At 48.2% G+C, this 26,469-nt stretch overlaps 1 protein-coding gene across 1 annotated transcript in view; it reads right to left on the reverse strand.

Annotated features, from left to right (window-relative positions):
• SLC2A9 (solute carrier family 2 member 9) overlaps positions 1–26,469 on the reverse strand; it is a 183,353-nt gene that overhangs the window by 85,350 nt on the left and 71,534 nt on the right. The window contains exon 6 of the mRNA XM_079920325.1: positions 19,614–19,746. Within this exon, the coding sequence (XP_079776451.1) occupies positions 19,614–19,746 (133 nt within the window). The remainder of the gene's footprint in view (positions 1–19,613; positions 19,747–26,469) is intronic.

A 26,469-nucleotide genomic window follows, 5' to 3' on the forward strand; every position in this document is an offset into this window, starting at 1 on the left:
TAAAATTGTCCTTGTTTGCAGACAACATGACCTTATATATAGAAAATCCTAAAGACTTCACCAAAAACTGTTAGAACTAAAAAGTCGATTCAGTAAAGTTGTAGGATACAAAATCAACATACAACAATCAGCTGTGCTTCGACACCCTGACAATGAACTACTTAAAAAGGAAATTAGGAAAACAATCCTATTTGCAAGTATCAAAAAGAGTAAAATACTTAGGAATAAACTTAACAAAGGAGGTGAAAGGCTTTTACACTGAAAAAACATTGATGAAAGACACAAATGAATGGAAAGATATTCCATGATCATGGATTAGAAGACTTGACGTTGTTAAAATGTCCATACTACCCAAAGGGATCTACAGATTCAATGAAATCCCTATCAAAATCCCATTGGCATATTTTACAGAGATAGAAAAAAATAATCCTATAATTCATATGTAACCACCAAAGACCAAGAATAGCCAAAACAATCCTGAGGAAAAAAACAAAACTGGAGGCATCACACTTCCTGATTTCAAAATATATTACAAAGCTAAAGTAATTAAAACAGTATTGTACTGACACAAAGACAGACAATAGACTAATGAAACAGAATAAAGAGCCCAGAAATAAACCGCTGCATATATGGCCAACCGATCTTCACTCAAAATGGAATAAAGATATAAACATAAGACCTGGAACTGTAAATACTTCTAAAAGAAAATGGAGGGAAAAAACTACATAACATTGGTTTTGGCAAGGATATTTTTGGATATGACACCAAAAGCAAAATTAGACAAGTGGGATTATATCAAACTAAAAAGCTATAGTAATCTAAATAGTATGGTACTGGCATAAAGACAGACATACAGACCAATGGAATAGAACAAAGAGCCTAGAAATAAACCCATGCATATAGGATCAACTGGTCGAAACAAGCTGTGGCTTTAAAATGGGCAAAATGGCAATGGGACCAAAGGCTCACATTGGAGTGAGAGACAGCTGGGCTACAGATTCCCTCCCTATATAACCTGGAAAGTCACTTGGCAGCTAAAACGTCAGTTGCCTTCTGTAAGGAACTGGAGTTAATATCAACACCAACAAGACTAGCCAACATTCATGGAAGGCTGCTCTGTGTGTCTGAAGGTACTTGTAAGAATCAACTGACACAGTGTATAATAGGTGAATTACCCCTGGTGAACAATAGCTATTAGAAGTAGCTTCTAGAGGTAGAAATAGTGGAAATACTTGTTAAAAACAAACAAACAAGAAAGCAAATGACAACAGTGTCCCAGGTCAGTGTCTGTCTCACCCAGCCACAGGTAGTCACTGGTTTATGACCAACCCTCTGACTGTGGATGGATTCCTGCCCTGTCTCCCTTCACCTAGTTCATGTCAACACATCTTTTCACCCCAGCTCAATTGCCACCTCTTCCAGGAATCTCTCCCTGATCTCCCTCTAATCATCCCAAAGGAGCTCCACACTCCTCCCTTTGTAGCTCCTGGCCTGGGGCAATCTCACACTAGTCCTGAGGTTTGCCTGGCTCCTGTCGGGCTCTCACTGACTGCTTGCTTCAGGACCAGGGGTCCTGTCTGGTTTTGCTCCGTATTTTATCCTTCAGGCGTAGCACTGTACCTGGTACACAGTAAAAACTCCATAAATAAGGGGGCATCGAATGAGTGGTGACCTAGTTTACTCACAATGCAGACTCTATTACAATGGCCTTCTCTAAACTGCACTTCAGACTTGCACCTTCAGCTCCTACAGAGGGTCTGTATAAAAAAAGAAAGCATAGAAAAATATCATTTTCAATTGCTTTAACTTTAGTTCAAGGCTCTATTATGAGTCCCAAGACTCGCCTCTGGAGAGTCCCTTGTAATAAACGGTTTTTCGAGTCGTGTGTAAGTAAAGTCTCTCTCTCCTGAGAAACTGATCTGCTTCTCCTAAAGAGAGAGCCTGTGGACACCCCAGTGCCTTTCTTGCCCTGGCTGCCAGGACGCTCAGAGACTAATTTGGTTCCTCCTCCTAGAAAAACAACAGAAATGCTTCCCACGATGTAGGCGATTTCCAGGCACTGTTCTAAGCCTTTTGTGTGAACCAAATCATTTCAAGGTTCAAAACAATCCAGTGAGGTTAGTGCCACAGAGAAAGGCTCCACGATAAAGGCTGCACATAACCAGGAAATGGCAATGAAGGAGTATGAACCCCAGCAGCTTGGCTCAGAAAATCTGAGCTCTTAACCTCCATGGTGTGCTACCTCACCATAGCTCTGTGCAACCTGGTAGGGGTTCTTCCTTCTCCTTCCAGGGCCCTGAGTTTCATCTGTAACACACACACACACACACACACACACACGTGCACGCACATGTGCTCACTTGCTTATAAGCTGCCTCAATTTTTTCCTTGACTCCTATAAAGTAGAAGATGGAGTGGCTAACACGTAAGAAAAAGAGAAAAAAAGAAGCCTATAGGGTGTGGTGTGGCAAGGCCACTTGACCTTTAACCTCCAGCTTCTTCATCCCTACGATAAGGACCATGTGTCCAGGTTCCCTCACAGCTCTGTGGTACTTACTCTCCCATATGCCAAATACAAGGGATTGTAAAAGTTATGGCCACTCTTGCTCCAATAAACCACTGATATGGGAGCAAAAAGCTAGTGGCAGGGTGATCATGGTTGTCTAGCAGGTTAGAACCACTGGGGCCACCGTCAAATGCAGGCTGGTCCTCCCCTGAACTTGGCCCGAAGCTCATCTCCTGCGCCTTTGGGGATGGGAGTGGGCGATGAGAGCACAGTGGACGTGGGCCAGGAGAAAGGGCCCGGACGCTGCTCAGCCACTGACTTGCCTGGGGCCTCAGGCAAGGCGCTCACCCCTCTGGGTCTCAGTCTGCAAACTGAAGGCGGTGCGTCAGCTTTGGCTTCTTTCTATTTCCTGAGGCTGGAGGAAGGTCTAAGCTGAGCTCAGCTACTCTCCTCCAGACGTGTTCCATTCGAGCCAAACTTTGTCCTCATGCTTTTTGGTCAACAATGTATGACCCAGATTCTGTGGTTTTATAAACAAAGAGTCAGGCAAGCTTGGGTTCAAGAACCAGCCCCACCACTTCCCAACTGAGTGACCCTTAGCAGGTTGTACCAACCTCCCTGAGCCTCTATGTTCTCACCTGTAAAGTGGGGGTGAGAACGCAGATCTCTTAGTTGAGGAACGGTGTAACGGGCGAGCCACTGGGATGGGCCCGGGTGCCGCAGGTCCTTAGCACGTGACGGGCCCCCTCCTCCCTTCTCTCGGGCCACCGCACAGAGTTAGGACGTCTTCCACCTGTGCACCTGTGTTTTAAGCAGGCCTCGTGTATTTGTTCATTTATTCAACACACGTTTATTGAGCACCTACAATACACCAAAAGCTAGCTCTCTGTGAGCCCTGATCTCAAGTGCTTGAGATCTGACCTCAGGGAAGGGCAGCCTTCAGGTCGTGCATCAGTCTCCACGTCTGACAACAATCACTTTGAACTGGAGCCTATCCCGAACACGTCCACGATATTCCACGTCCGGTTCCTTCCCTCTTGGCACACGTTCAGACATCCCTGCCTGCACAGCCTTCCCTGCCACCGCGAGTGACAGCAAGGAGTCTCGTATCGGGGTGGCTTCGTATATATACACAGGCTTTGCTTTAACCTGGAAAACGTCTACCCTGAGGAAAACCTCTCCAGGGCAGAGGTAGAAACTATCAAGGCAAAAACATCAGAAAGTCCAAATTCTCTGAAACATCTCCCTGCTAAAAATGGCTGGTCTGCATCCTACAGGTCCCTCACTCCTGTCTCCCCCTCTTAGCCTTCTTCTCTTCCATGTTCCCAGGGCAAGTCAGCCTCCTGTCCAATTGCCATGAACAACTCCAAGTGTGAAGCACAGAGCTTCGAGAAGCAGCGTGCTCTGGAGACCAGAGGATGCACTGTGCTGTGAGGTATACGCTGTACTCTGGTTTCGTTCATTCTTTCAACAACTGTTTAATGAGCACTTACTACTCACTTAGGCTCTGCTCTAAGTGCTGGTGTTCTCTGCAAAGAATAAAACAGGAAAAGTCTCTGCCCTCAGGGAGCTTTCACTGGAGTGGAGACAGATACTAAACAAATAAACATAGAACTATGTAAGTTCCGGTAGCTGATAAAGTTCCAGTAAAAGAAGAAAACTAAATCAGGGTGAGTGATAGCGAAGAGGGGAGGATGCTGTTTGAGCTACTGTAACTGGGAAGATGTTTCTGAAGAGATGCCACTGCAGCAGAGAACTCAGTGAAGTGAGGGCGCGGGGCCAGGCAGATACCTGGGGGAAGAGCCTTCCAGGCAGAGCAGCAGGTGCAAAGGCCCGAGGGTGACATGTGCCGGGAGCATCCCACCATTTACTAGTTGAGTCAGATCCTGCCCACTGGGACTCAGTCCCAAATCACCCTTTTAGAATCTCTCCTGGGTCCCTGGGGCTAGAAGCCCGCAGACCACATTCCCAGGACTCCGTGCTAGCCCACTCCTGTTAGAGTCCACCCATAAGAGGCACTGATGTGCACCGAAGGTAGGAGGAAAAAGACTTTCTTCTGCATCTGGTTGAACCTCTGGCGCCGTGAGCGGTGGCAGCTCCCGCTCAGTCTCAGAGACAGAGGCTCTTGCGTCCCCACTGGCGATGACACCCGCCACATTCGTGCCAGCAGCTCTAGCATCTGCTCTGCAGCGGAGATGGGCTGCCTGTGGATTCAGCAAGGAGGGAAGACTCGGGGCTCGAGCCTGAGTGGTGACCCTGGGGGACCCAGCCTGCTCCTCTGCCCCAACACCTTGGCAACCATGTCCTGCATTCCACGCCTCTCTGTCTGAAATGTTATTCCTATTTATTTCTGTGTCCTGAGGGTGACATTGACCAGTGTATCGGCCTGCTCAGAGACCATGACGTCATCTCCCTGAATCTCTCTGAGTCTTAGTCTCCTCATCTGTATAATAAGGAGTAGAAACTTTGTAGGCCTTTGTTTTGGGTGAGGCTTAAGGCAATGGCTGCAGTATACATACCTCTGTTAGTTTCCCATGGCTGCTGTAACAAATTACCACAAATTTAAAACTTCGTGGCTTAACACAATGCAAAGTATCATCTTACAGTTCTGGGGGTCAGAATCTGAAAAGGGTCTCACTAGACCGCAAGCAAGGTGTTGTCAGGGCTGAGTTCCTTCTGGAGGCTCCAGGGGAGCCTTGCCTTTTCTGGCTGAGGCTGCCTGCTTTCCTTGACTCATGGCCCCTTCCTCCATCTTCAAAGCCAGCAACCTTGTGCCAAAACCTTCCCATACAGCTGTCCGCAGGCTCTCTCTCTTCTGCCTTCCTTTTCCACTTAGAAGCATCCTTGTGATTACTCTGGGCCCACGTGGATAACCAAGGATAATCTCTGCATCTCCAAGTCAGTCGACGAGCAACCTTCATTCCACCTGCATTCTTAATTCCTTTGCCACGTAACTTAACCTGTTCAAAGGTTCTAGGAAGTAGGATGTGGACACCTTCTGGAGGTGGGGGCATCCTTATTCTCCCTCCCACACTAGCACATGATAGAAACCATTTTGAGCCCATTTTATTTAGTGCCATCTCACTGCCCCTTGGTGGGAGCAGGACACTCCAGCAATGGCATCTGTGACCACCCTGTAGTGTGATCCCATGAGTGGTAGCAGACCCTGGGTGCCTGTTTTCCAGGAGCCCTGGGCGCAACCCGAGATCCTGCCCCAATGTGCCAGCTCCTGACCACGGAGCCTGCAGCTGGACCAGCCTATAGAAATTAACTCGTCCGTCCTGACTACACAGGTGGGGAAACCACAGCCCAGAGAAGCAGCACAGCAGGACCAGGGCTCCTGATGCCAGCAAGGGTGTGACACCGGATTCTGGGGGCTCTCTTGGTGCCTGCTGTCTATAAGGGCTTGACAAGACTGATACCCAAGAAATAATTAGCAAGGATGTTCAGAGGATGCACCTGCTGTTCCAGGAGTCACACGGCCGATCATTCCTAGCTGCATCTCCCTGGCAGACCGCCCAGGCAAAGCTGATGAGTCCCGGAGCCCAGGTCTGGGACTTGAAAGTCTCTATTCCACTGCTTCCGGCAGGGAGCTCCGTGGCTCATAAAATATTTAAAAGGACATTGTTGCTATTTCATTAAACACCCAGTGTACGAAGAATGAGTTCTGGGATATCTGGGGATCTGTCTGGGGATGTGTTCTGTGCCCACCAAGCACATTCATGAATTCTTCATCTCTGAGTCCCGAGAGTGGGTAAATGTCTTCTGCTGCCCCCTCCTAGAAAATGGGGTGATTCTTGTAGAACCCTCAGCATTAGGGCCCCGAGAGACGTGAGGTGACAGGTAACTGGCAAGAATCTCCCTCTGGGAGTCAGGGTCCCTGGCATTTGAGCCCCTGCTCCATGGATGGTCAGGTGCGGGGGACGGTGAATCCCAAACCCCTCTGGGTTGAGTTGCTCGGCTGTGGGAAGGAGAGGCCAAGCTGCCTTCTCCCTGCCCAGGAATTTGGCGAGACTCACTATTTTTAATGACTTTCACAGGTGAATGCTCTTCAACAGTTTGGATCACGCATTCAAGTCCTTGATATTTTTTCTTATCTATTCGGCAAGTGGAAGTGTATGTTGGATGCCTGGGAAGGGGGAAGGTAGGGGGTGTGGAGCTCAGCACTCAAGGAGATGCAGTCCCTGCCAGGGAGAGTGACATACACTGCAGGTGACTCCACCGTGTCACCAGTACCAGGGTGAGGTGACGAGGGGAGTGAGGGACGGGGTAGGGCTGAGATGCTCAGTGTTGTGTGTCAACTTGGCTGGGCCACAGAAAGCAGGTATTTGGTCAAACACCAGTTTAGCGGAGGGTGACATTTACATCAGTAGACTTTGAGTAAAGCAGATGGTTCTCTGGAATGTGGGTGGGCCTCACTCAATCAGGTGAAGGCCTTAAGAAGTAATGACTAAGGTCCCTGAGGAAGAGGGAACACTGCCACCAGATGGCCTCCAGACTCGAGATGCAGCATCAGGTCTTCCCTGGGTCTCCAGCGCCCACAATCACATGTGCCAATTTCTCAAACTAAATCTCTCTCTCTCCCCCTCTACACACACACACACACACACACACACACACACACACACACACACACACACCCCATATTGGCTCTGTTTCTCTGGAGAGCCCTGACTAGTACAGGGGCCACCCTGACCACCTTGGGACCCCAGGGAAGACGTCACTCTGTCTCACTCCTCCTCTGAGTGCACTGTTCTAGAGGTGCGTGGCCTACCACACAGTGGCGGCAGGAGGACATGCTCACAGACCCCCGACTACCGGGCTGGACCTGACCAAGGGCCACAGCCCCTGGGCTCTGTAATCCCTCATCCTGGGTGTCCAGGCCAGGCTTTGGGGGTCAGCTCACAGCCACTGGCGGAACACAGCCAGGCAACTAAGGCAGCCTTGCTCCTGGGACACACACAGGGCTCCTCTGGGGCTGACCTTGGCTGGAGGACGTGTCAGGGCCTTGCTGAACCTTCCCTGTCCTGTGCAGCACCTAGACCCTTCTGCCCAAGCCCTGTCCCTCTCTTCTCCACCGGGGGTTGGGCTGGTCCCATGTCTGTGATCTCTCCACCTCCCCTGGTTCCTCCACATTCCTTTCACATGCACTTATGCCAATAAGTTCCCGATCACTGGTCCACCTGGTGTCTGCTTCTTAGAGGACCCCGACTGACAGTTGGCAGCCCAGACACTGAATTCGGAACCCCTCAGTGGGCTGCACTGAGCCTCCTGGCATAAGTAGGAATAAGCTGGGCAAGAAGGAAGGACAAGCATCTTTAACAAGGCGGCCATCTCCTGGCCTCTCCACAGCCCTTTGAGACAGGCCTGGTATGACAAGATGACATGGAAGGTCTTCCAAGGCCCAGGACCTCTCTGCATGACCCCAAGTTCTCGGTTGTGTCCAGGATGCGCATGGCCTGTATGGACAGTTGTTTCCTTCCCTTCCTGGACAAGGACCTACCTGATAAAAAACAAGTGTTTGTTGACTATTTTGGCCACATGATTATCATGACCACAGCCGATGTTGCTACAGTGTTTTTGCACACTGCAAATTATTCTCACATCCATGATCTTATTTCCTCATCCTTCTGGCCCCTGGAGATAGGCATTTGTACTATTCCCATTTCACAGATGAGAAAACTGAGCCTCATCTGAGACAATGGGCAACTTGCCTGGGCTCACAGGGCTATCATGTGGAGAAGCAGAGACTGGAACCCAAGAGGCTGGGCTCCTTCTTTGGAGCCCACATACCATGGCTTCCACATACCTGGGAGCATCAAATAGAAGCAGTGATCTTACCGGTACAAAGAAGGAAAGAAAAGTGTGTAAACTTAACGGCTGACACCAGAATGTCTTTCAAGGAAAGAACTGTCTTCACTGAGAAAAATATTTTGATAAGTGCCTAGAGGAGGAGGGTTTGCTGAACGTTTGCATGGCAGCTGGCTCCAGCTTCAGAAGGGAGGGAAGCTATTCCACACACTAGAAGAAGAAGAAATTGGAGCTCAGGGGCCCTCTTAGCAGGCAGAGCGGACGAGCAGAGATAAGAGGGGAAAACAGAGGCTGGTGAGAGGCAGGAAGTCGGGCACCTTGGGTAGCGCACTCCTCCGGAAACCCTCCAGTGATCCTGTGGGCGTGACTGCTGCTATGCCGTTTGAGGAAACCAAAATAGGTGGTGAAGTTCAAGTTGGGGTTATTAGGCTGTAAGACAGGGCAGCATGCAAGAATGCTGGTGCCCAAGACAGCTCGAAGCCCAGAAATGCTCAGGACTTCAGAGACATTTGAAGAAGCCTTTGAACCTCCTCATGCTGTGGAGTTGAGGGGACAGGCAATTCCTCCCAGCACTGAGGCGCACGGGGACCCCCAGCAGACCCGGGGGCTGCACAAGGATGGCACCGACCACAGGCACAGTGTAGAACACATCCTTTGCTTTGCTGGAACCCTCTGTGATTCTCTAAATTTAAAGTGAGTGGAAAGTAACAAACGTTGGCAAGGGTGTGGAAAAAACGGCACCCTCGTACGCTGTTGGTGGGAATGTAAATTGGCGAAGCCATTGTGGAGAATCATATGGAGGTTTCTCAAACAACTAAGACTACCATATGACCCAGCAATCCCACTCCTGGGTATATATCCAAAAAAAAACAAAAACCCTAATTCGAAAAGACACATGCACCCCAATGTTCCTAGCAGCATTATTTACGATAGTCAAGGTATGGGAGCAACCTACGTGTCCATCGACAGATGAATAGATAAGGAAGATGTGCTATATACCTACAATGGAATACTACTCAGCCATAGAAAAGACTGAAATTTTGCCATTTGCAGAAACACGGATGGACTTGGCGGGCATTATGCTAAGTGAAATAAGTCAGACGAAGACAAATACTGTATGATCTCACTTACATGTGGAATCTAAAAAGTACAACAGACTAGTGAATAAAACAAAAAAGAAGCAGATTCACAGATATAGACAACAAGCTAGTGGTTACCAGTGGGGGAGGGGCCTTAAAGGGGTGGGAGAGGGTGAGTACTAACTATCAGGTGTAAGATAGGCTACAGGGATGTACTGTACAACACAGGGAATAGAGCCAATATTTTGTAATAATTTTTAATGGAGTGTAACCTTTAAAAAATGGCATGAAAAATTTAAAAAGTAATCTATGCAAGAAATTAAAAAACAAAAAAATAAAGTGAGTGCAAGCGGCTCTCAGTCTCTCGCTCTTGGGAATGAAGATGCGCCTTTGTGCTTTGGGAGCCTGGGGCTTTGACACGGTGGTCTCTGAGCTGTGTTTTGCTGCTGCTGTGGACCCCTGGGTGTTTTGTAGGAAGGTGCCTGTCTCCCTAGACTGCTGGTCCTTTGCTCTGCAGCCTGTCCCATCAGCGGGCTCTCCATCCACGGAATGCAGAGCCCTGGGAGACAGCTCGTCCAGGGGCAAAGCGGGGAGATGCTCAGAGGTCACTCATCGCTACACCATAAAAGTGAAGGCAGAGTGACAACAGGTGTGGGCACTGGTCTTCCAGGAGCAGGTGACTGCTGGTGGGGGCAGAGATAAGACCTCAGAGGGACTGCATCTCCTTCTTCTGCCACGTCCCTCGGCTGGGTCCAGGAGATGGTGCCACCTTTCTAGCTGACAAGTGTGAGCCCAGGGCACTGAACGGCCCCCTTCTCTCTTTGGTGTCTCCAGGTGGACACAGTGTGGCCGTAAGCCTCTAGGCAAGAGCAGGGCCTGGGAGGGGCTGACCACCCCAGGGCTTCCTTCGGTTGGTACCTTGGGTGACCACCTGGGTACTTGGCTTGGGTTTTGGTGGATGCATTTGGGGGGCAGGAAGCTTCAAGAGGACCAGCTCACCTTGCACATCCTCCCTTATCAAGAGCCCACCCAGCACAGAGCACAGCAGAAATCTCTATCCAGGCCAGCCTTCTTCCCTTCCCGCCCTACTTATCTCTATTCTTTCCACACTTTTGTGATCACATGGATTTATTTTATGTTCTATTTTTTCCCCACTGAGCATTATGTACTAAGCATGCTTTCACCATGCTACAATCATCTTATAACTGTTTGTTACATAAGTGAATCAAGTTGGCCTGGGGATAGGATTTTTAGTTTCGAATACAGATGTGCAATGACTGACTTAACTGTTCTCTGATGCAATCAGCGCATATCTGGAGTTCAACCCTGGCTCAAATATAGAAAATCACCATATGGCAGTGGACATTTTTCTGGCCCTTAAACCTAGCGACCAATGGATCAATTATTTTTTGCTTATTTTATTTGTCTCTATGAACATGCTGTGTCTTACAATTAGCAATCCACTTAAACATACACCAAAGGCATCACACTGCCCTCTAGTGAATTCAGGACTGGAGTGAGGCAAACTGAGTTTGAACCTCATTTCTGTCTCCACTGGCTGTGGGACTGCAGGCAAGGGGCTCAACTTCTGAGTGTGGGTTTCCTCTCTGCAGTCTCTGAGTTTCTGGAGACTTGTGATACTGGAGACAATGAAAGCAAGGCACTGGACTTGGAGCAAGCGCTTGATAAATTATAGCAAGAAAGTGGTGCACGGGAAAGAAAAAGCTTTAAAAGCTTCAGGCAGGACTTCCCTGGTGGCGCAGTGGTTGAGAGTCCGCCTGCCGATGCAGGGGACACGGGTTCGTGCCGCGGTCCGGGAAGATCCCATATGCCGCGGAGCGGCTGGGCCCGTGAGCCATGGCCGCTGAGCCTGCGCGTCCGGAGACTGTGCTCCGCAATGGGAGAGGCCACAGCGGTGAGAGGCCCGCGTACCGCAAAGAAAAAAAAAAAAAAGCTTCCTGCACACAGCCCTTTCACTCAGTTATTTGTTATAAATGAAAATCAGAATGCCCCCAAATTTTGAGAATTCAAGTAAAAAAATGTTTAAACTACATTTAAAATGAAGGTAAAGTCATAGTTCAACCGGAACTGATTTTCCTTGCTTAACGTGATGTCTGAATTTCCTGTGCTGATCTAATACATCACCACAAATAAATCACCACTAGGCTTAAATCGGCACAAACTTATTTGACAGTTCTGGAGGTCAGAGGTCCAAAATGGGTCTCACTGGGCCAAAATCAAGGTGTCATCAGGGCTCTGCTCCTCCTGGGGGCTCTAGAGGATGGTCTGTTCCCTGGCCTTTTCCAGCTGCTAGATGCTTCCTGCATTTCCTCGGCTCCTGGCCCCTTCCTCCACCTTCAAAGCCAGCAGCACAGTATCTTCAACCTGTCTCTGACTCTTAACACCTGCTTCTGTTCTCACAGCTCCTTCTCTGACCCTGACTCTCCTCCTCCCTCTTTCACTTATAAGAAGACTTGTGATTACATTGGGTTCGTCTAGATAATCCAGGATAATTTTCCCTACCTCAAGACCCTTAAATTAATCACATCTGCAAAGTCCCTCATGCCATGCAAGGTGACATTCACAGGTTCTGAAAATTAGGATGTGGACATACTTGGAGGCCATTATTCTTCTGCCCATCCATGATAATATAAAAACAATAATAAGGAAACATGTTTAAGGCACAAACATGGGGGGGGGTAAAAGCAGCCTCACAGATAAATCCACATGATTGTCCCCCCCTGTAAACATGATGGAAATGTCATGGAAAAAGACAGGAAAAGCTCAGGTATAAATGACGATTGACTTTTTAGAAAGTTGTGGGTGTTTTTTTCCCCAACATTAAACACATTCTCCATTCCCAGAGCAAAAGATTTCAGATCACTTTATCCATAGAATCCCTTTCTTCAAATGCAAGGTCATGCAGAAATTCACATGGCAAAAGCAAACAATCTCCTTTTGATGTGCACCATCCTTTACAGTTTGCAAAGCCCTCCTCCCACAAACACCACTGTACTTGAACTTGTCTACCTTACCCAGAGGCAGGACAGTTGTGATGTTTCCCTTCTTAGGAATCAGGAAACCAAGGTCTAGAGGACATTGGTGGGCCTAGAGGGTCTTGATTAAGCTGGACCTTCTGCCTACTTCCATTGGCTCTTCCCATTCCTGCCTAGTGCTCAGACACCTCCAGAAATGAGAACTCCCTGCCTCCATAAGTGGCCTATTCCATTCTTGCACCTCCTGTCTCATGGTGAATCAAGTCCTTCCTCGCTGTGGCTTCTCCCATTTGGTTCTCAATCTATCATCCGAAATAAGGCTGCTCTCTCTTCTGCTTGACAGCTTGTCAATGGTTTGGTCATGCCCCTGGGTCTTTTCTTCCTTAGATGGAACTTGGAGAAGGTGGAGGCAGCTATGATGGCAGCCCTCTTGAGCCATGAGTGGGAAGGAGATTGGGGGGTGGAGGAGACTCACATCACAGTGCGTCCTTTAGGGCAGAGACCTGAGACCTCTAGTTTGTACCTGCTCTTGGTCTGCTACCCCATGGAGGGTCCATGCAGGTCCAAGGGCCTGGACCTCCAACTTGGCCAGCCTGAGGAATCTCTGTTCTTTTTGAAGACAGGTGTTGCAATGGTTTGGAAAAAGCTTGTATTTTCAATGCACCTCTAGCATGAATCCACTTGAATATACTTTATTCTTGCCTTAATAAAAACCAGACTCCTTGTGACCAAGGTAATGTACTTTAGCCCCTAGCGCAAAAGGGAATGAAGTCAGCTGTCTGTCATAAGGGCCATTGTTGGGGCTCACTTCTGTCCATCTGGCATGGGACCTTGCCTCCTGAATGTTTCTGGCCATCTCTGGACTGCAGAGAAGTCCCTTAATCCAGCTCAGGCCACCGAGGCAGTTGCCCAGAGCATCCATGGACAAGGGGCACGATGGCATCCCCTAAGGCGCAAAGGCAGCACTGGAAATGTAATGATACGCAGACCAGAATGTGGCTGACAGTCCTTGTGGGGTGTTCAGGAATGACAAATGAAGGCAGCTCCCACTAAATTCGGGGCTTTGACTTGGCTCACTGGGTGCAGAGCTCACGCGGCCTCATCTCTAAATATGCATCAAACGGCCGTTTAAGCAGCGCCATCTCGAAGGAGTCGTGAGTCAGCCTCTGGAGCGCACGAAACGCCTCAGTCTGGCTGGTCCCAGCCAATGGGTACTTGAGTTGCTTTCTTTCCAGACAGTGGCAGAGCCTGCTGGTGGCCAGAGGCTATTACTCACTCTCCCCTCCTCCTTAGGAGCAGGGCCTGACTTTCTGTGACAACAGTGCACTAAAGGACTACATTTTCCAGCCTCCTTGGCAGTTAAGAGGGGAAACATGATCACATTCTGACCAAAGGGACCTAGCAGACGCGTGTGAGCCTTCAAGGAGACTTATTAAAATAGAAGGACAAGTAATCCCTCCTTCTCGCCCTGCTCCTCTTGGCTGGAAAGCAGATATGATGGCAGCCACTTTGGACCACGAGGCAACCTGGGAATCTAGAGATGAAGGGCCCGAGGCAGATGGAGAGATGAAAGGAACAAGGTCCCTGACACCATGGAGAATTGTAACAGCCTTAGTCTGCCTACCTTCAACCTTTTCTTATGTGAGAGAGAGAAATAAACTTCTATTTTGTTTAAGACACTATCGTTTGGGTTTTCTATCATAAGGTGGCTGACCTTACTCCTGATATGTACACCTTTCTCTCAAAAAAACCAAACCAAGGGCTTCTCTGGTGGCGCAGTGGTTGGGAGTCCGCCTGCCGATGCAGGGGACGCGGGTTCGTGCCCCGGTCCGGGAGGATCCCACATGCTGCAGAGTGGCTGGGCTCGTGAGCCACGGCCACTGAGCCTGCGCGTCCAGAGCCTGTGCTCCGCAACGGGAGAGGCCACAACAGTGAGAGGCCCATGTACCAAAAAAAAAAACAAACAAAAAAACAATAGCAGCCAATAACGGACAGTCTTCTTTTTCTATTCAGGTCTAGCCAGTAACTGGCTTCTAAATGCCATAGAAACACACTCCCTCCCATCCACAAAACAACAGCAATAAAAAGCACTGCTTTTTTATTTATCTGGGGATTGAGGTCTGAGCTCTCTGCCAAGTCTATATGCCTGATCAGGGCCTGGTGACAAAAATACAGACCATGGGGGCTGGGATGACAAAGCATTACCGGGAAGGAGCATCCAGAGGTATCGTTCCTTCATGGTGATGAGCATATATTACTTTTTTCTCTTGCCTGTATCTTTCTTGAAGCCATCCTCCTGTACTCTCTATAATTCTACTAGAGATGTCAATCAAACCTTGCAGCCCTCCATCCCCCAATCACCAGACTGGATAGTAACCTAGACTGGTCAATTCTGGGAATTCCCATCAGGGAATTCTAACTCCTGGGGCAGTGATTGGTTCAAGCATAGCCATGTGACCCAGGAAGGGCCAATTAGAATTATTTCCTTCAGGGATTGAGATGTGTGCTATGTGAAAGGGAATCTCTCTCCTTCTAAAAGTGTTTAAAAGTTGGAACTCCTCAAGACTGTCTTGATGTCAAATGGAGAAAACCCGCCTAAGAATGAAGCCAATGAAATCCTAAGAATGTCTAGGAGTTGTTGAGAGAGGGACAGTACCTTGGTGGCTTAGTTTAATCTCCTGGATCCCACCATGCTTAAGGAAATCCAGCCTTCTCTATCCCTATTATAAGGCAGAACACATATGGCTCACTTCTGATATTACTTTCCTCCTGGAGGGGCATTTCCTTAAGGTACCATGCTTTCCGCCCTCTCTGCCCATCCCTCACTCACTGGTCCCCAGGAAACGAGAAGGGACTTAGCTCATTGGTAAGTTGGGGAGAGAAATGGCCCACACAGCTTAGTTCCTCCCTTTAATTTTGAGATCTCTCTGGTTGGAGGAGAACACGGTCTTTTCTTCCGTGTTCTGCATTTTTCAGGGGTGGGCCCTGTTGGGAGCCCATGAGTACCGTCTTATGAGGCTCTCCTGGCCATCAGACCAAAAGCCAATTTGCCAAGTGGCCTTTCTTTATCCAAACTAAAAGTGACATTTTTATTGCATCTCCTCCACTTCTGCATCCATCTCTATATTGGTGTCAAACTTGAGCCAGAAAGAAGAGTGGTAATTATTGGTGCCCTCAAATCCCATTCCTAGGGACATGTGTTAAAAGTTTCCCTCTTGCTTATGCTGTTTTTTTTTAATAGTATTTTTAAAAATCATTTATTTATTTATTTATTTTTGGCTGTGTTGGGTCTTCGTTGCTGCACGAGGGCTTTCTCTAGTTGCGTTCAGCGGGGCCGACTCTTCTTTGCGGTCCACGGGCTTCTCATTGCAGTGGCTTCTCTTGTTGCAGAGCACGGGCTCTAGGCATACGGGCTTCAGTAGCTGTGGCACGTGGGCTCAGCAGTTGTGGCTCAAGGGCTCTAGAGCGCAGGCTCAGTAGTTGCAGCGCACCGGCTTAGTTGCTCCGCGGCATGTGGGATCTTCCTGGACCGGGGCTCAAACCTGTGTCCGCTGCATTGGCAGGCAGATTCTTAACCACAGCGCCACCCGGGAAGCCTGCTTATGCTGTTTTGAGTTTCTGTCTCCTATAACCCAAAAGGTCCTGATAGATGCGACTTCCCTGACTCCAGTGTCTGAAGCACTGCCCTATCACATTCCCTATGCTCATATTTCATTTCTATTCAATTAAATAAACACCGTTTCTCACAGTGGAAGTTTGGGCTCTTTCCCCCATTTTTAGGTGCTGGGGACTTCTCCTCAACTGGCAAGAGGGCACAAAGAAATCAGACTCAGGGCTGGAACTTAACCCCTTGCCACTCTGAACTGGGGGTGGGGAGGATGGAAAAGCCGGAAAGGGGAGTGTGGTATGGACTGTATGCATTGATGGCCTCCATTCATTGCTTCTCTACATGTATGTCCTTTGCGCCGTAACTGTGTAGCCCCTCCCTCTCTGACTCTGGGGCTTGATCATGTGATTTTGTCCAATAGTATTTTAGCTGATTCAAAGCTCGAAAAACTGCTTGTGTTTTTCGCTTCCTCTCTGGGACCTCTGTGCTTGCTGTGAGAATATGCCTGAGCTAAGCCTGCTGGAGGATGAGGTACATGGAACAGAGCTGAGCCATCCTGGATCAGCTGGCTGACCACCAGATATGTGAGAGAGCTTCTGCTGAGACAAGAAGAGTTGCAAGGGCAAGCCCTATCAAGATTAACAGAGTAACTGCCATTGTCTTCAGCCAGTGAGTTCCGAGGTGGTTTGTTATGCAGCATTATTATGGTAATAGCTAACTGCTACAGGGTCCTTTCTACCAAATTACCAACAGACTGGGCAAGGTGTATCTCCCATGGTGCCAAACAAGGTGGTAGGTAATAGAGTGTGTTTTATTTATGCTCATAGGTTCCAGAGCAAGACTTTCAGAGTTCAAATCCCAGCACTGCCATTTGCTAGCTTTGTGTCTTTGGTTAAGTTATCTTGTCCTCAGTTTTGTTTCGTTTTTGTCTTAAAATGGAACTAATAATGCGATCTACTTTCCATGGTTGTTGTGAGGGTTTAACAATCTAACAAATGTGAAGTGCTTAGAAGGAAATGTTCTCAATGCAGATGAGCATTGAGGAGTGTGTCTGCCTCCCGTAACTAGATGCCCCCTTCACCTCCTGGAAGGCTGGAAGACCACCTTATACTCTCCTCTCCCCACCACCTGGCAGAGCACCCAGCACAGTAAATATCCATTGTTTGCTGAATGCCTGGAGTGAACTTAGCACTTTTATTAGTATAGATGCAGGTTTCAATGTTCTATTTCAACCTAAGGCCAACATCTTTGTTCTTTTTATAAAGCGTACATGTAATATTTATCATTTTTTACAACTGGCCTTCTCTCTCACTCCCTGTTGTGCTATGAAATAAATCTTTTAAGCCTTCTGTGCTGTCTGGCATTTGGATGCACTGCCCATTCTGACTGTACTTAATTGGAGCGTTTCCCAGGATTTCCTCCCCAGTGGAGCCAGATGGGCATCCTCACATGCCAGGAGATCAAGCTGGAGGAATTGCTGTCTTCTAACAACCTATAACCTAGTTGCTTTTGGAAATCAGATCCCATTGGCTCCTTCTCAGCTGCCTTCATTTTACTCCAGAGCCTCCAACAATCTGACCATCAGCCTTCTTCCCTGAAGCCTGACTTTTGGATAGGTTGCCTCCCCAAGGGCCCCATGGGAAGCCCCGTAGACCACTACCCACTTGTGTCCCTCTGTGCGTGAGGGTGGTGGGAGGGAAATCACCACTGGGTTCCAGTCCTTCTTTTGTCACTTACTGGCTGTGAGATGGGGGAGGAGCTATTAACCAGGGTCCCCTGTGGCTTCTGGGGGAGGGGGCCCAAGTCCCATGCCCACCACCATGCTCCACAAATTTTGTGTATTTGGGCATCTACCGAAGAACGATCTGTCCTTTCCATCAATTTTTAAAGGCCTCTAGAAACCAGAAACGATATAACCACAGCCCTGGACAAGTCATTTCACCCCAGTAAGCCTCTGTTTCTTCATCCAAAAAATGAAAGTAATGATAATGTTCTCTGATTTCATGTTATAGAAATGTCGTAAATGAGGAAATAAATCTGAACTACAAACTGCTGGACAGACGTAGGCAATTATTAATATTTCATTATGACACGTCAATCAGAAAATACTTAGGTTGTTTGGATTTTAAAAGATGTGGCACAAATTATAGTGAGCTAAGGACTACATATAATTCTCAGTTTTTTCTTGGATGTGGACATTTGGGAAATTTAGATTAGAGGACAGGATATGGATAATAAGAAACTGGACAGAGTCCTCAGTAATAATGACAGCAGGTAATATTGTGGACCATATAGATATAGATATCATCTAATTTAATCCTTACAACAAGCCCATGGGGGAGGCTTATATCATTTCCTTTTTACAGATGAGGATTCTGAGAATCAGAACGGTGAAAAGAATTGGTCAAGGTCAGACTGCAGAGCTGGGATGTGAAGGCAGCACTAGTTATTCCCAGCCCTCATGCTGAACCTCGGTGCTGCCGACCAAGTCTTGTTTTATAAAACTAAAAGAATGGGTATGCTATTGTTCATTCTACATTGTCTGTCTCCAGGCAAAATGATTTTGCCTTTTCTGGGCTGTAGAAATGTCTCTGATTCTGAAAGCTCTACTTTGAATCTGGCCCAGAAAGCTACACAAGATGACTGCCAAGCCCCACGTGGGCCTCAAGCTTCCCTCCTGTAAAATGGGTGTATTTCTGTTCCCTTGCAGGGCTAATGGGAATGGTCCAGTGGGTCTTGTTGCAGAGGCCCCATGCTGGTGTGATGTGAGGGCTCATTCTGTGCTTGTATGTTCCCTTTCCTTGCATGTGAATGTTAAGATGGGAAATCTGATCAGTGAGGACGAGAGGAGCAGAGGGAGGGCCGGGATAGACTTAAACCACTAAGAAATATGCAGCATCTCTGGGGTTGGGACAACCTGAGAGGTGACCACGGAGAGACACTGAGCAGAGGTGAGCAGACCTGGGCCTTATCCTACTCTGTCCTGGCTTTTCCAGGCTCCCTGTTGCTAACGGTAAAGTTGCCACTTGCTATCTGGTTCTACAAGGATTAAGTCACTAGCCACTGCAGTCGCTGACCTTCAACAGCCCCTGAAAGGATTTCCGGGCAAGGATCAGGAATGAGGCGCTCTGTGCTCTGGGAAAAACTGGTAGAACAGGGCTTCAGAGAGATATTTTCAGGAGAAGATTTTATGAGCTGAAATTTCTTGCATATCCTCATATCTAGAAAAGCACTAAAATCATTAACGGTGACATCTGCTCGTGACCAGCAGCAGCCTTCTGCCAAAATGTGTGCTTGACTGTACGTACCCCTTTCACTGAAATCATATATACTGACACTCCCACACCTCTTCGGGCGGTCTCTCAGAGCTATCTGAGATGCTGTCTCCCAGGCTATAGTCCTCACTTTGCCCCAAATAAAACTTAACTCACAACTCTCATGCTGTGCATTTTTTTCAGTTGACACTTTGATCTGTGTCCCCACTCTGGGCCACCCATAGCAGGCTGTTGGGGAGATGAAACGGGATAGGGTGTCCTAGGGCACCCAGCATGCCCTGCAGCGCTGACCCCTGTGAAGAGGCCAGAGCCACATGGACCAGACAAAGCGGCTCCTACCTTTCTCAGCTCCAGCCTGGTCGTGCTTCTCAAAGATCAGGTAGCGTGGGCTCTCAGGGAGAAAGGGTAGGCTCACCAGCTGGACCAAGACGGGGACAGCAATCACCCCAAACAGGTACGGCCAGGTGCTCTCCTGAAGGGAGAAGAGGGGGCTGGTGAATGATGAGGACTTCAGTCATTATTTGGGGGCTAGGCCCCTGGGCCAGGCAGCTTCTGCTGTCTGCACAGGGTCCCTCTGCACAGTGTGAGCCCCAGGAACAAAGGCTGGGGAGCGATTGGACACTGGTTTTGTTAGGGAACCATTGACTGAAACCGCCCGCCTCGGCCAAGCATGATAATGACCGCTTGCATGAGTTGTCTCACACAGGAGGTCCTAAAACTAAATGGGCGAATTCGGGAGGGGCCAAAAGGAGGGAGGAGATGCCAGCCCATAATAAGTCCTGTCAACCTTCCAGAAACCCTCACGCTGTAATCCATCTTGGCTGAGAGATGCACACTCCGCCAGGAAGGACCCTGAGTCAGACCAAGTATGGGCACAAGCAAGATGGTGATCGGCCAGAGACAACCCGGAAACCAACCCCATTGCCCTAAACCCTGAGACTGCAACACAGGTGGCAGAGCAGTTCTCCTGGGCTCCCTTACCCTGCTGCTCTCTGCCCGGGCGCCCCTTCCCAATAAGTCTTTTGCTTTGTCAGCACGTGTGTCTCCTTGGACAATTCATTTCCGAGTATCAGACAAGAGCCCATTTTCGGGCCCTGGAAGGGGTCCCCCTTCTGGGAACAGTTTAGCACCAGGCCCACGTGTTTGGTATCTCCATGCAGGGGGTTGGTGAATCCTCAGAGCCACCTGACGGGCGGTTACCTGAAGGGTGACTCCGAGAAGGTGCAGTTTGGGGAAGCCAAGAGCTGGCCAACTCAGAGGCCCTGGGGCATCAAGTCTGGCCTGAAGCGGCTCAGCTGTTTCCTGGCTGTGTGGCCTTGGAAACATCCTCACAGCCCCTTGGAATCCCCTTCTCCTCACCTGGGGAATGGGGACAGCCACAGGCACCCCTCAGGCAGGCGTGAGAGTGGGATCAGATGATGCCTTCACTGTGAGGCCTGGCACCCAGTAGGAACACAGAGGAAACTACTACCATGCGGGTGGTACCACCCAGACGCCTCCGAGGCCCAGAATATCCGACCCATCTTGCTCCTGTCAGTGAAGGGCGGCTGGAGCTTTTCCACGTCCCCAGGGAAGTGAGGGTGGGCCTTTGGGCACAGCTCGCCCCTGAGGTGGGGGAACTTGTCACTTCCCACCGGCTGTGAAAGGCAAGCAGGCAACACCCACCATTCAAGAGGCATTTTGAGTCCCTTCAAGCAGCGCCATTCACCTATTAGGTAGCTTAAATGCTGCAGGGGGGGCCCATATTTTTTTTTTTTTCATATTTTATCTATTTTATTTAATTTATATCATAATCTTTATACATAGTTAATTATTAATGACTTCTTTAAAAGAATACAGTTGAAGCATATTAATTCAATATCTCAAGGAAAAATACCTAGTACATTATTGCTTGCAAATTAAACTGAGATTTTAAGAATCATATAATATCCCTCATGGAATTAACGTATGGTGCCAAAGATGGTAGGAAGCAATGTAAAACAGATATTAAATATTTACTGTTAGCCAAGTGGCCAAAAGAAAAACACATTTCCCTTTGATCCTCTAAATATGATGGGACCCCAGGCTATGTCCACTGCTACCGTCTTTTAAGAAAAAAATGTCATGAAGAACCTAGGGGTAAAGCAGGAATAAAGACGCAGACCTCTTAGAGAACGGACTTGAGGTTATGGGGAGGGGGAAGGGTGAGCTGTGACAGGGCGAGAGAGAGTCATGGGCATATACACAGTAACAAACGCAGTAAGGTAGATAGCTAGTGGGAAGCAGCCGCATGGCACAGGGATATTGGCTCGGTGCTTTGTGACAGCCTGGAGGGGTGGGATGGGGAGGGTGGGAGGGAGGGAGACGCAACAGGGAAGACATATGGGAACATATGTTTATGTATGACTGATTCACTTTGTTATAAAGCAGAAACTAACACACCATTGTAAAGCAATTATACCCCAATAAAGATGTTTAAAAAAAAAAAAAAAGTGTCACGGTGTCGGTGCATGATGGGTACTTATCTGCAAGGCTAATTTTATTGTAATGAGAGCATAATGAACAACAGGTTACATTTGGACACAAGAGATTCCCGAATTGCCTCATCTTTCTTTGTCTGCTTCCAGGACACTTATCACCCAAAAGGTGTGGTTTCCTGTCAGTCTGGAGCTTCCTGCTTTTCTTTGTCTGCCCATGGACCCCCACTGTTTACAAGATGCGTGATTTCTTGCCACCATAGGATATGACAAAAACTGGTTAGAACCAACTAGGTCCAAGATGGCGGAAGATTCAACTTCCGGTGTACCTTAAGCCTCATTATACACTCATTGTAATACATTAGCTTGCTAAATGACACACCCATGACGCCATGACAGTTCTGAGGCCAACCATAAAAGGCCAAAAAGTGGGCGGTGGCCCAGTTCCTGGAAAGCCCCGCCCCTTCCCCTAAAATAGTTGGAATAATCCTCCCACTCATTAGCCTATGAAATTACCCAGTCCATAAAAACTAACCAAGCCATATTTTGAGGCTTCTCGCCTTCTGAGATGGTCCACATTCTGTCTGTGGAGTGTGCTTCTCTCTAAATAAATCCACTTCTTACAGATCACTTTGTCTCTCACTGAATTCTGTCTGCAATGAAACATCAAGAACCTGAGCTTCATTAAGTCCTGAGACCAGGTGCGTGATCTCAATTAAAAGACCGTGGGTTCAAGTCCCAATCTGAGGTACACGGTTTCACCACTAGATGGAAACTGCTGACCATCAGCAGGCAGACCCCAGAGTGACCATCAACTTATAGACCCCCAGGCTGGTTGGAGCCAGAAGACCGACATCTAGATTCCTGAACCATCATCCTGTTGCCTCACCATCAGCCAATCAGAGAATTGCATACAAGCTGATCGGGCACCCTGCGACCCCCTCCCTCACAATGTCCTTAAAAACCCTTCCCTGAAAGCCATCTGGGAGTTCGGGTCTTTTGAGCAGGAAGTGCCTGTTGTCCTTGCTTGGTGCCCTGCAATAAATGCTGTACTTTCCTTCACCACAACCCGGTGCAGTACACTGGCTTTGCTGCATATCAGGCAAGTGGCCCTGAGGGGCTGGGAGCGGAGAGGGAATGCTGACGGGTGTGGGGTTACCTTTTGGGGTGTGAAATAAAATTCATATTTTATGGCAAGACAAGAAAAATTTTCAATAAAAAATTGTCCCTGCCCTCTGGCTCCTCTGCCCTCTACTGTGCACTGTGTATCTGCATTATGCATCCACCAAACCTCCCCCATCAGCAGCAATACCTGCTCAGCCATAAAGAGGAACAGTCTCCTTGCATCAACAAGACAGCTCCTTAAAGATAACATTCCTTCCTGACCTTGGAAGGGGCCACGATGACACTTGGATCTGGATTGTGTAAATGGTCAATAATACGTCATTTAATGTACACCCCTCTGTCTCAAAAAACTTATATAACTCTGCCTTCATTTCTAACAGGTGCAACAGTTCTTGGAGCTTTCTGAGGTGCTCTTCCTGGGTTATAATCCTCAAATTTGGCTCAAATAAAATTTTCCATTTCTTTCTTAGATCGACTGATTAATTCTTCATCAACAGGGGTAATGAAAATATTCTAGAATTAGAAAGAAGTGATGGTTGCACAACTTTGCAAATATACTAAAAACCATTTTTAAATGATGAATTTTATGGTATGTGAGTTATATCTTAATTTTTAAAAAGAATCATGGAATAAAAAATGACATACATATAAGTAGAATTTTCACTACACCTTTTTTGTGTGTGTGTGTTTATTTTGTTTTCTCTTAGAGTTTGGCTACTGTCTCAGTAAGAGCAAAACCAGAAAGCTGGGGGAAAAAGACAAGGGGACCAACCCAATTAAGCTCCTACTATGTGCCAGGCATGGTGTGAGCTCATCACATGATTGTGTCTTTTGACCTTCCAGCAGCTGGTGCTATTTGCACGGGAGAGATGTGGAGACAATGTAATATCTGTGCCGAGGCCTCCAGCCAGCAACTGCACAGGTGGGAATCAAGCCCAAGCTTTTCCCACAGCATCAAATTAGAGAGGCCCCTCCCAGAGGTGGCAGCCTTGGAGCTGCCACGGGGTGGAAGGAGGAGGGGAGCTGGAAGGGTACTCTTGGACTAGGAACAGCAAGTACGGATGTGCCGAGGCACCCAGGATCATTGGAAACAACAACTGTAGAGGAAATGTAGGACCAGGGGATGCTGGAGACGTGGGAGCTTGGGTGGAGGCTGGGTCATGGGTGGCTTTGCTGCTATTCCATGGCACTTGGACCTGGCTCTGAGAACAACCAGGAGCCTTTGAACTGAGATGGACACCCCCTATTTCCCCGAATCTACAATTCAGTATTTCTGGAATCATGCAGTCTGTGAGTACATTGAATGGATTCCCAGTATTACTGAGAAGCCCAGTACAGCCTGTGATCCACAGCGTCTTAAATGCAATCTTTCCTAACGGTGATCACTTTGGTAGCTGTGATCTGGGCTCCATCTCTGGAGAAAAACTGATGCTACTGACCCCAGGGTGGGTGAGCCCCAGCTTGCGGTGCTGATGGTGTCTGGACCGGGGAGGAAGAACAGCGGGAATGTTTAGAGTGGAGCTCGGGCAACAGTCTACTCCCGAGGCCCTGAGCTTAGCCAACAGCGGAGTACGTGAACTTGGCTCTTTCCAGTGAGTGTTTAGAGGTTTCCCAGAAATGTTAGGCAGTCATAGGGAGAGATGTTGTATTTAGGAGTAATAATTGCCCATCTTCTACCAAGAAAAGTACGAGTGGGTATGTGGGTCGTTGATCATTTTAAGTAGACTGTTTCAGCCATATTATGCCATGTGACCCACCCAAATAATAATACAAATAGCCACAATGCCTTGCTTCTAGGGATGGCTGCACCAAGTGCTTTATCTAAGCATTTATAACAATGAATGAATACGTCTGATCTGCCAACGACGTAATAACTATCGTGAACACTTATGAGCAGTGACCTGCAGCCTGGGCACAGATCCTGAGCAGGCTGTCTGGATTTGAATGCTGCCTCTCTCCCACTCTCTGTGGCCTTGGGAAAGTGACCTAACTGCGCATGCCTCAGTTTTCTCATCTGTAAAATGAGGATAATGCTTATGTCTATACATTGGTCATTGTGGGGGGGGTTAAATGATTTAATAGATGTATAAAGTGTTCGACCTAGGAATCCACACACTAGCATTCCACAGGAAAGAGCAGTTTTTACTACCAAACACCGTGAAAAGTTCATCACATAGACTATCTCTTTGCATCTTCACAGCTGTCCACCGAGATGGAGCCCATGAGGGTGCCCAGTTTACAGAAATAGTCACCACAGCATAGAGAGGTTAAATGACTCATCAGGGCCCCAATTTGGTCACAGAGCCCCGACTGAACGCCAGGTCTCAGACCCCAGAACCTGAGTTCTGATCCATGAAGCCTGGTCACAGGTGCCTCAGTGACCAAGGAGGGACCATGAAGCCACCAGACCCAGGGGATCTGACCTCTTCCATCAGCCTCCAGTGGTCCTCAAAGATGCTCCTGGGTACCTGGTCCTAGCACCGAGCCGAGGTCTCAGCATTTCCCATTACAGTTTAGACTTCTTGCTGCCTGAGGGCAGAGAGCATGCCTGGCACATAGTAGTTGTTCAATAAATACCTACTGGAGAAACACAGGAGCGTGGGAAGGGGCTTCTTACATATCATCGCTGTTGCAAAGAGCCCTGCCATTTGCATTTCTTTCTTTTTTTTTTTTTTTTTTTTGCCGTACGCGGGCCTCTCACTGTTGTGGCCTCTCCCGTTGCAGAGCACAGGCTCCCGACGCGCAGGCTCAGCGGCCATGGCTCACGGGCCCAGCCGCTCCGCGGCATGTGGGATCTTCCCGGACCGGGGCACGAACCCGTGTCCCCTGCATCGGCAGGTGGACTCCCAACCATTGCGCCACCAGGGAAGCCCTGCATTTCTTTCTCAGGAGCTATTCAAACAAAAAGTCATGTTTTAAAAAATCATGTATTGAAATGGAGAAGGACCCTATGGTCCTTGACCCAGCACTATGTTCTCCACCTGCCTTTTGTCTGTGGAAAAACTTTAGCCAAAGAATAAGTTTAATCAGAGAAGTGAGAAAATGCAGAAACAAAGGAAAACTGTCCAACAGGACTAAATAATAATAGTTTAGTCATTAAGCATAGTCAGGGCCCTTTAGTTTCTATTCAAGGGCTATAAATAATACTCTGAGCCATATCCTGTGAGCTGTCTTATAGATACTAAAACCCTCACCAGGTGGAAGAAGTTAACTACATGATGACCAGACGGTAGCCATGACATAAATTGCCACAATTCCAAGAACTGGACTCACAAGAAATGGGAACAAACCAGCCTTGGAACTGAAGATTAACTGTAGTAAAACAGTCAAGATGATGCCGATCAGACCACCATGTGACCAATTTCAAGATGACCGTCGGAGCTGACTGTGCTGCTTCTGCATGTAGCCCCCTTCCGCCACCTATAAGAGCTCTTGCCCCCTGATTGTGGAGGGGGGCGGTGAGTCAGCTTTTGGACAGGAGTCCGCCCTCCCCCCGCCAACCGCCGGTTGCCGTCAGCTGAAATAAAGCAAACTTTCCTTTCCACCAACTTGCCTCTTTATTGGCTTTTGAGGGGCGAGCAGCCAGACCCCACTTTTGGTAACAGTATGACCCA

Source organism: Stenella coeruleoalba (assembly GCF_951394435.1).
Source record: "Stenella coeruleoalba genome assembly, chromosome: 4".
Lineage (NCBI taxonomy): Eukaryota > Metazoa > Chordata > Mammalia > Artiodactyla > Delphinidae > Stenella > Stenella coeruleoalba.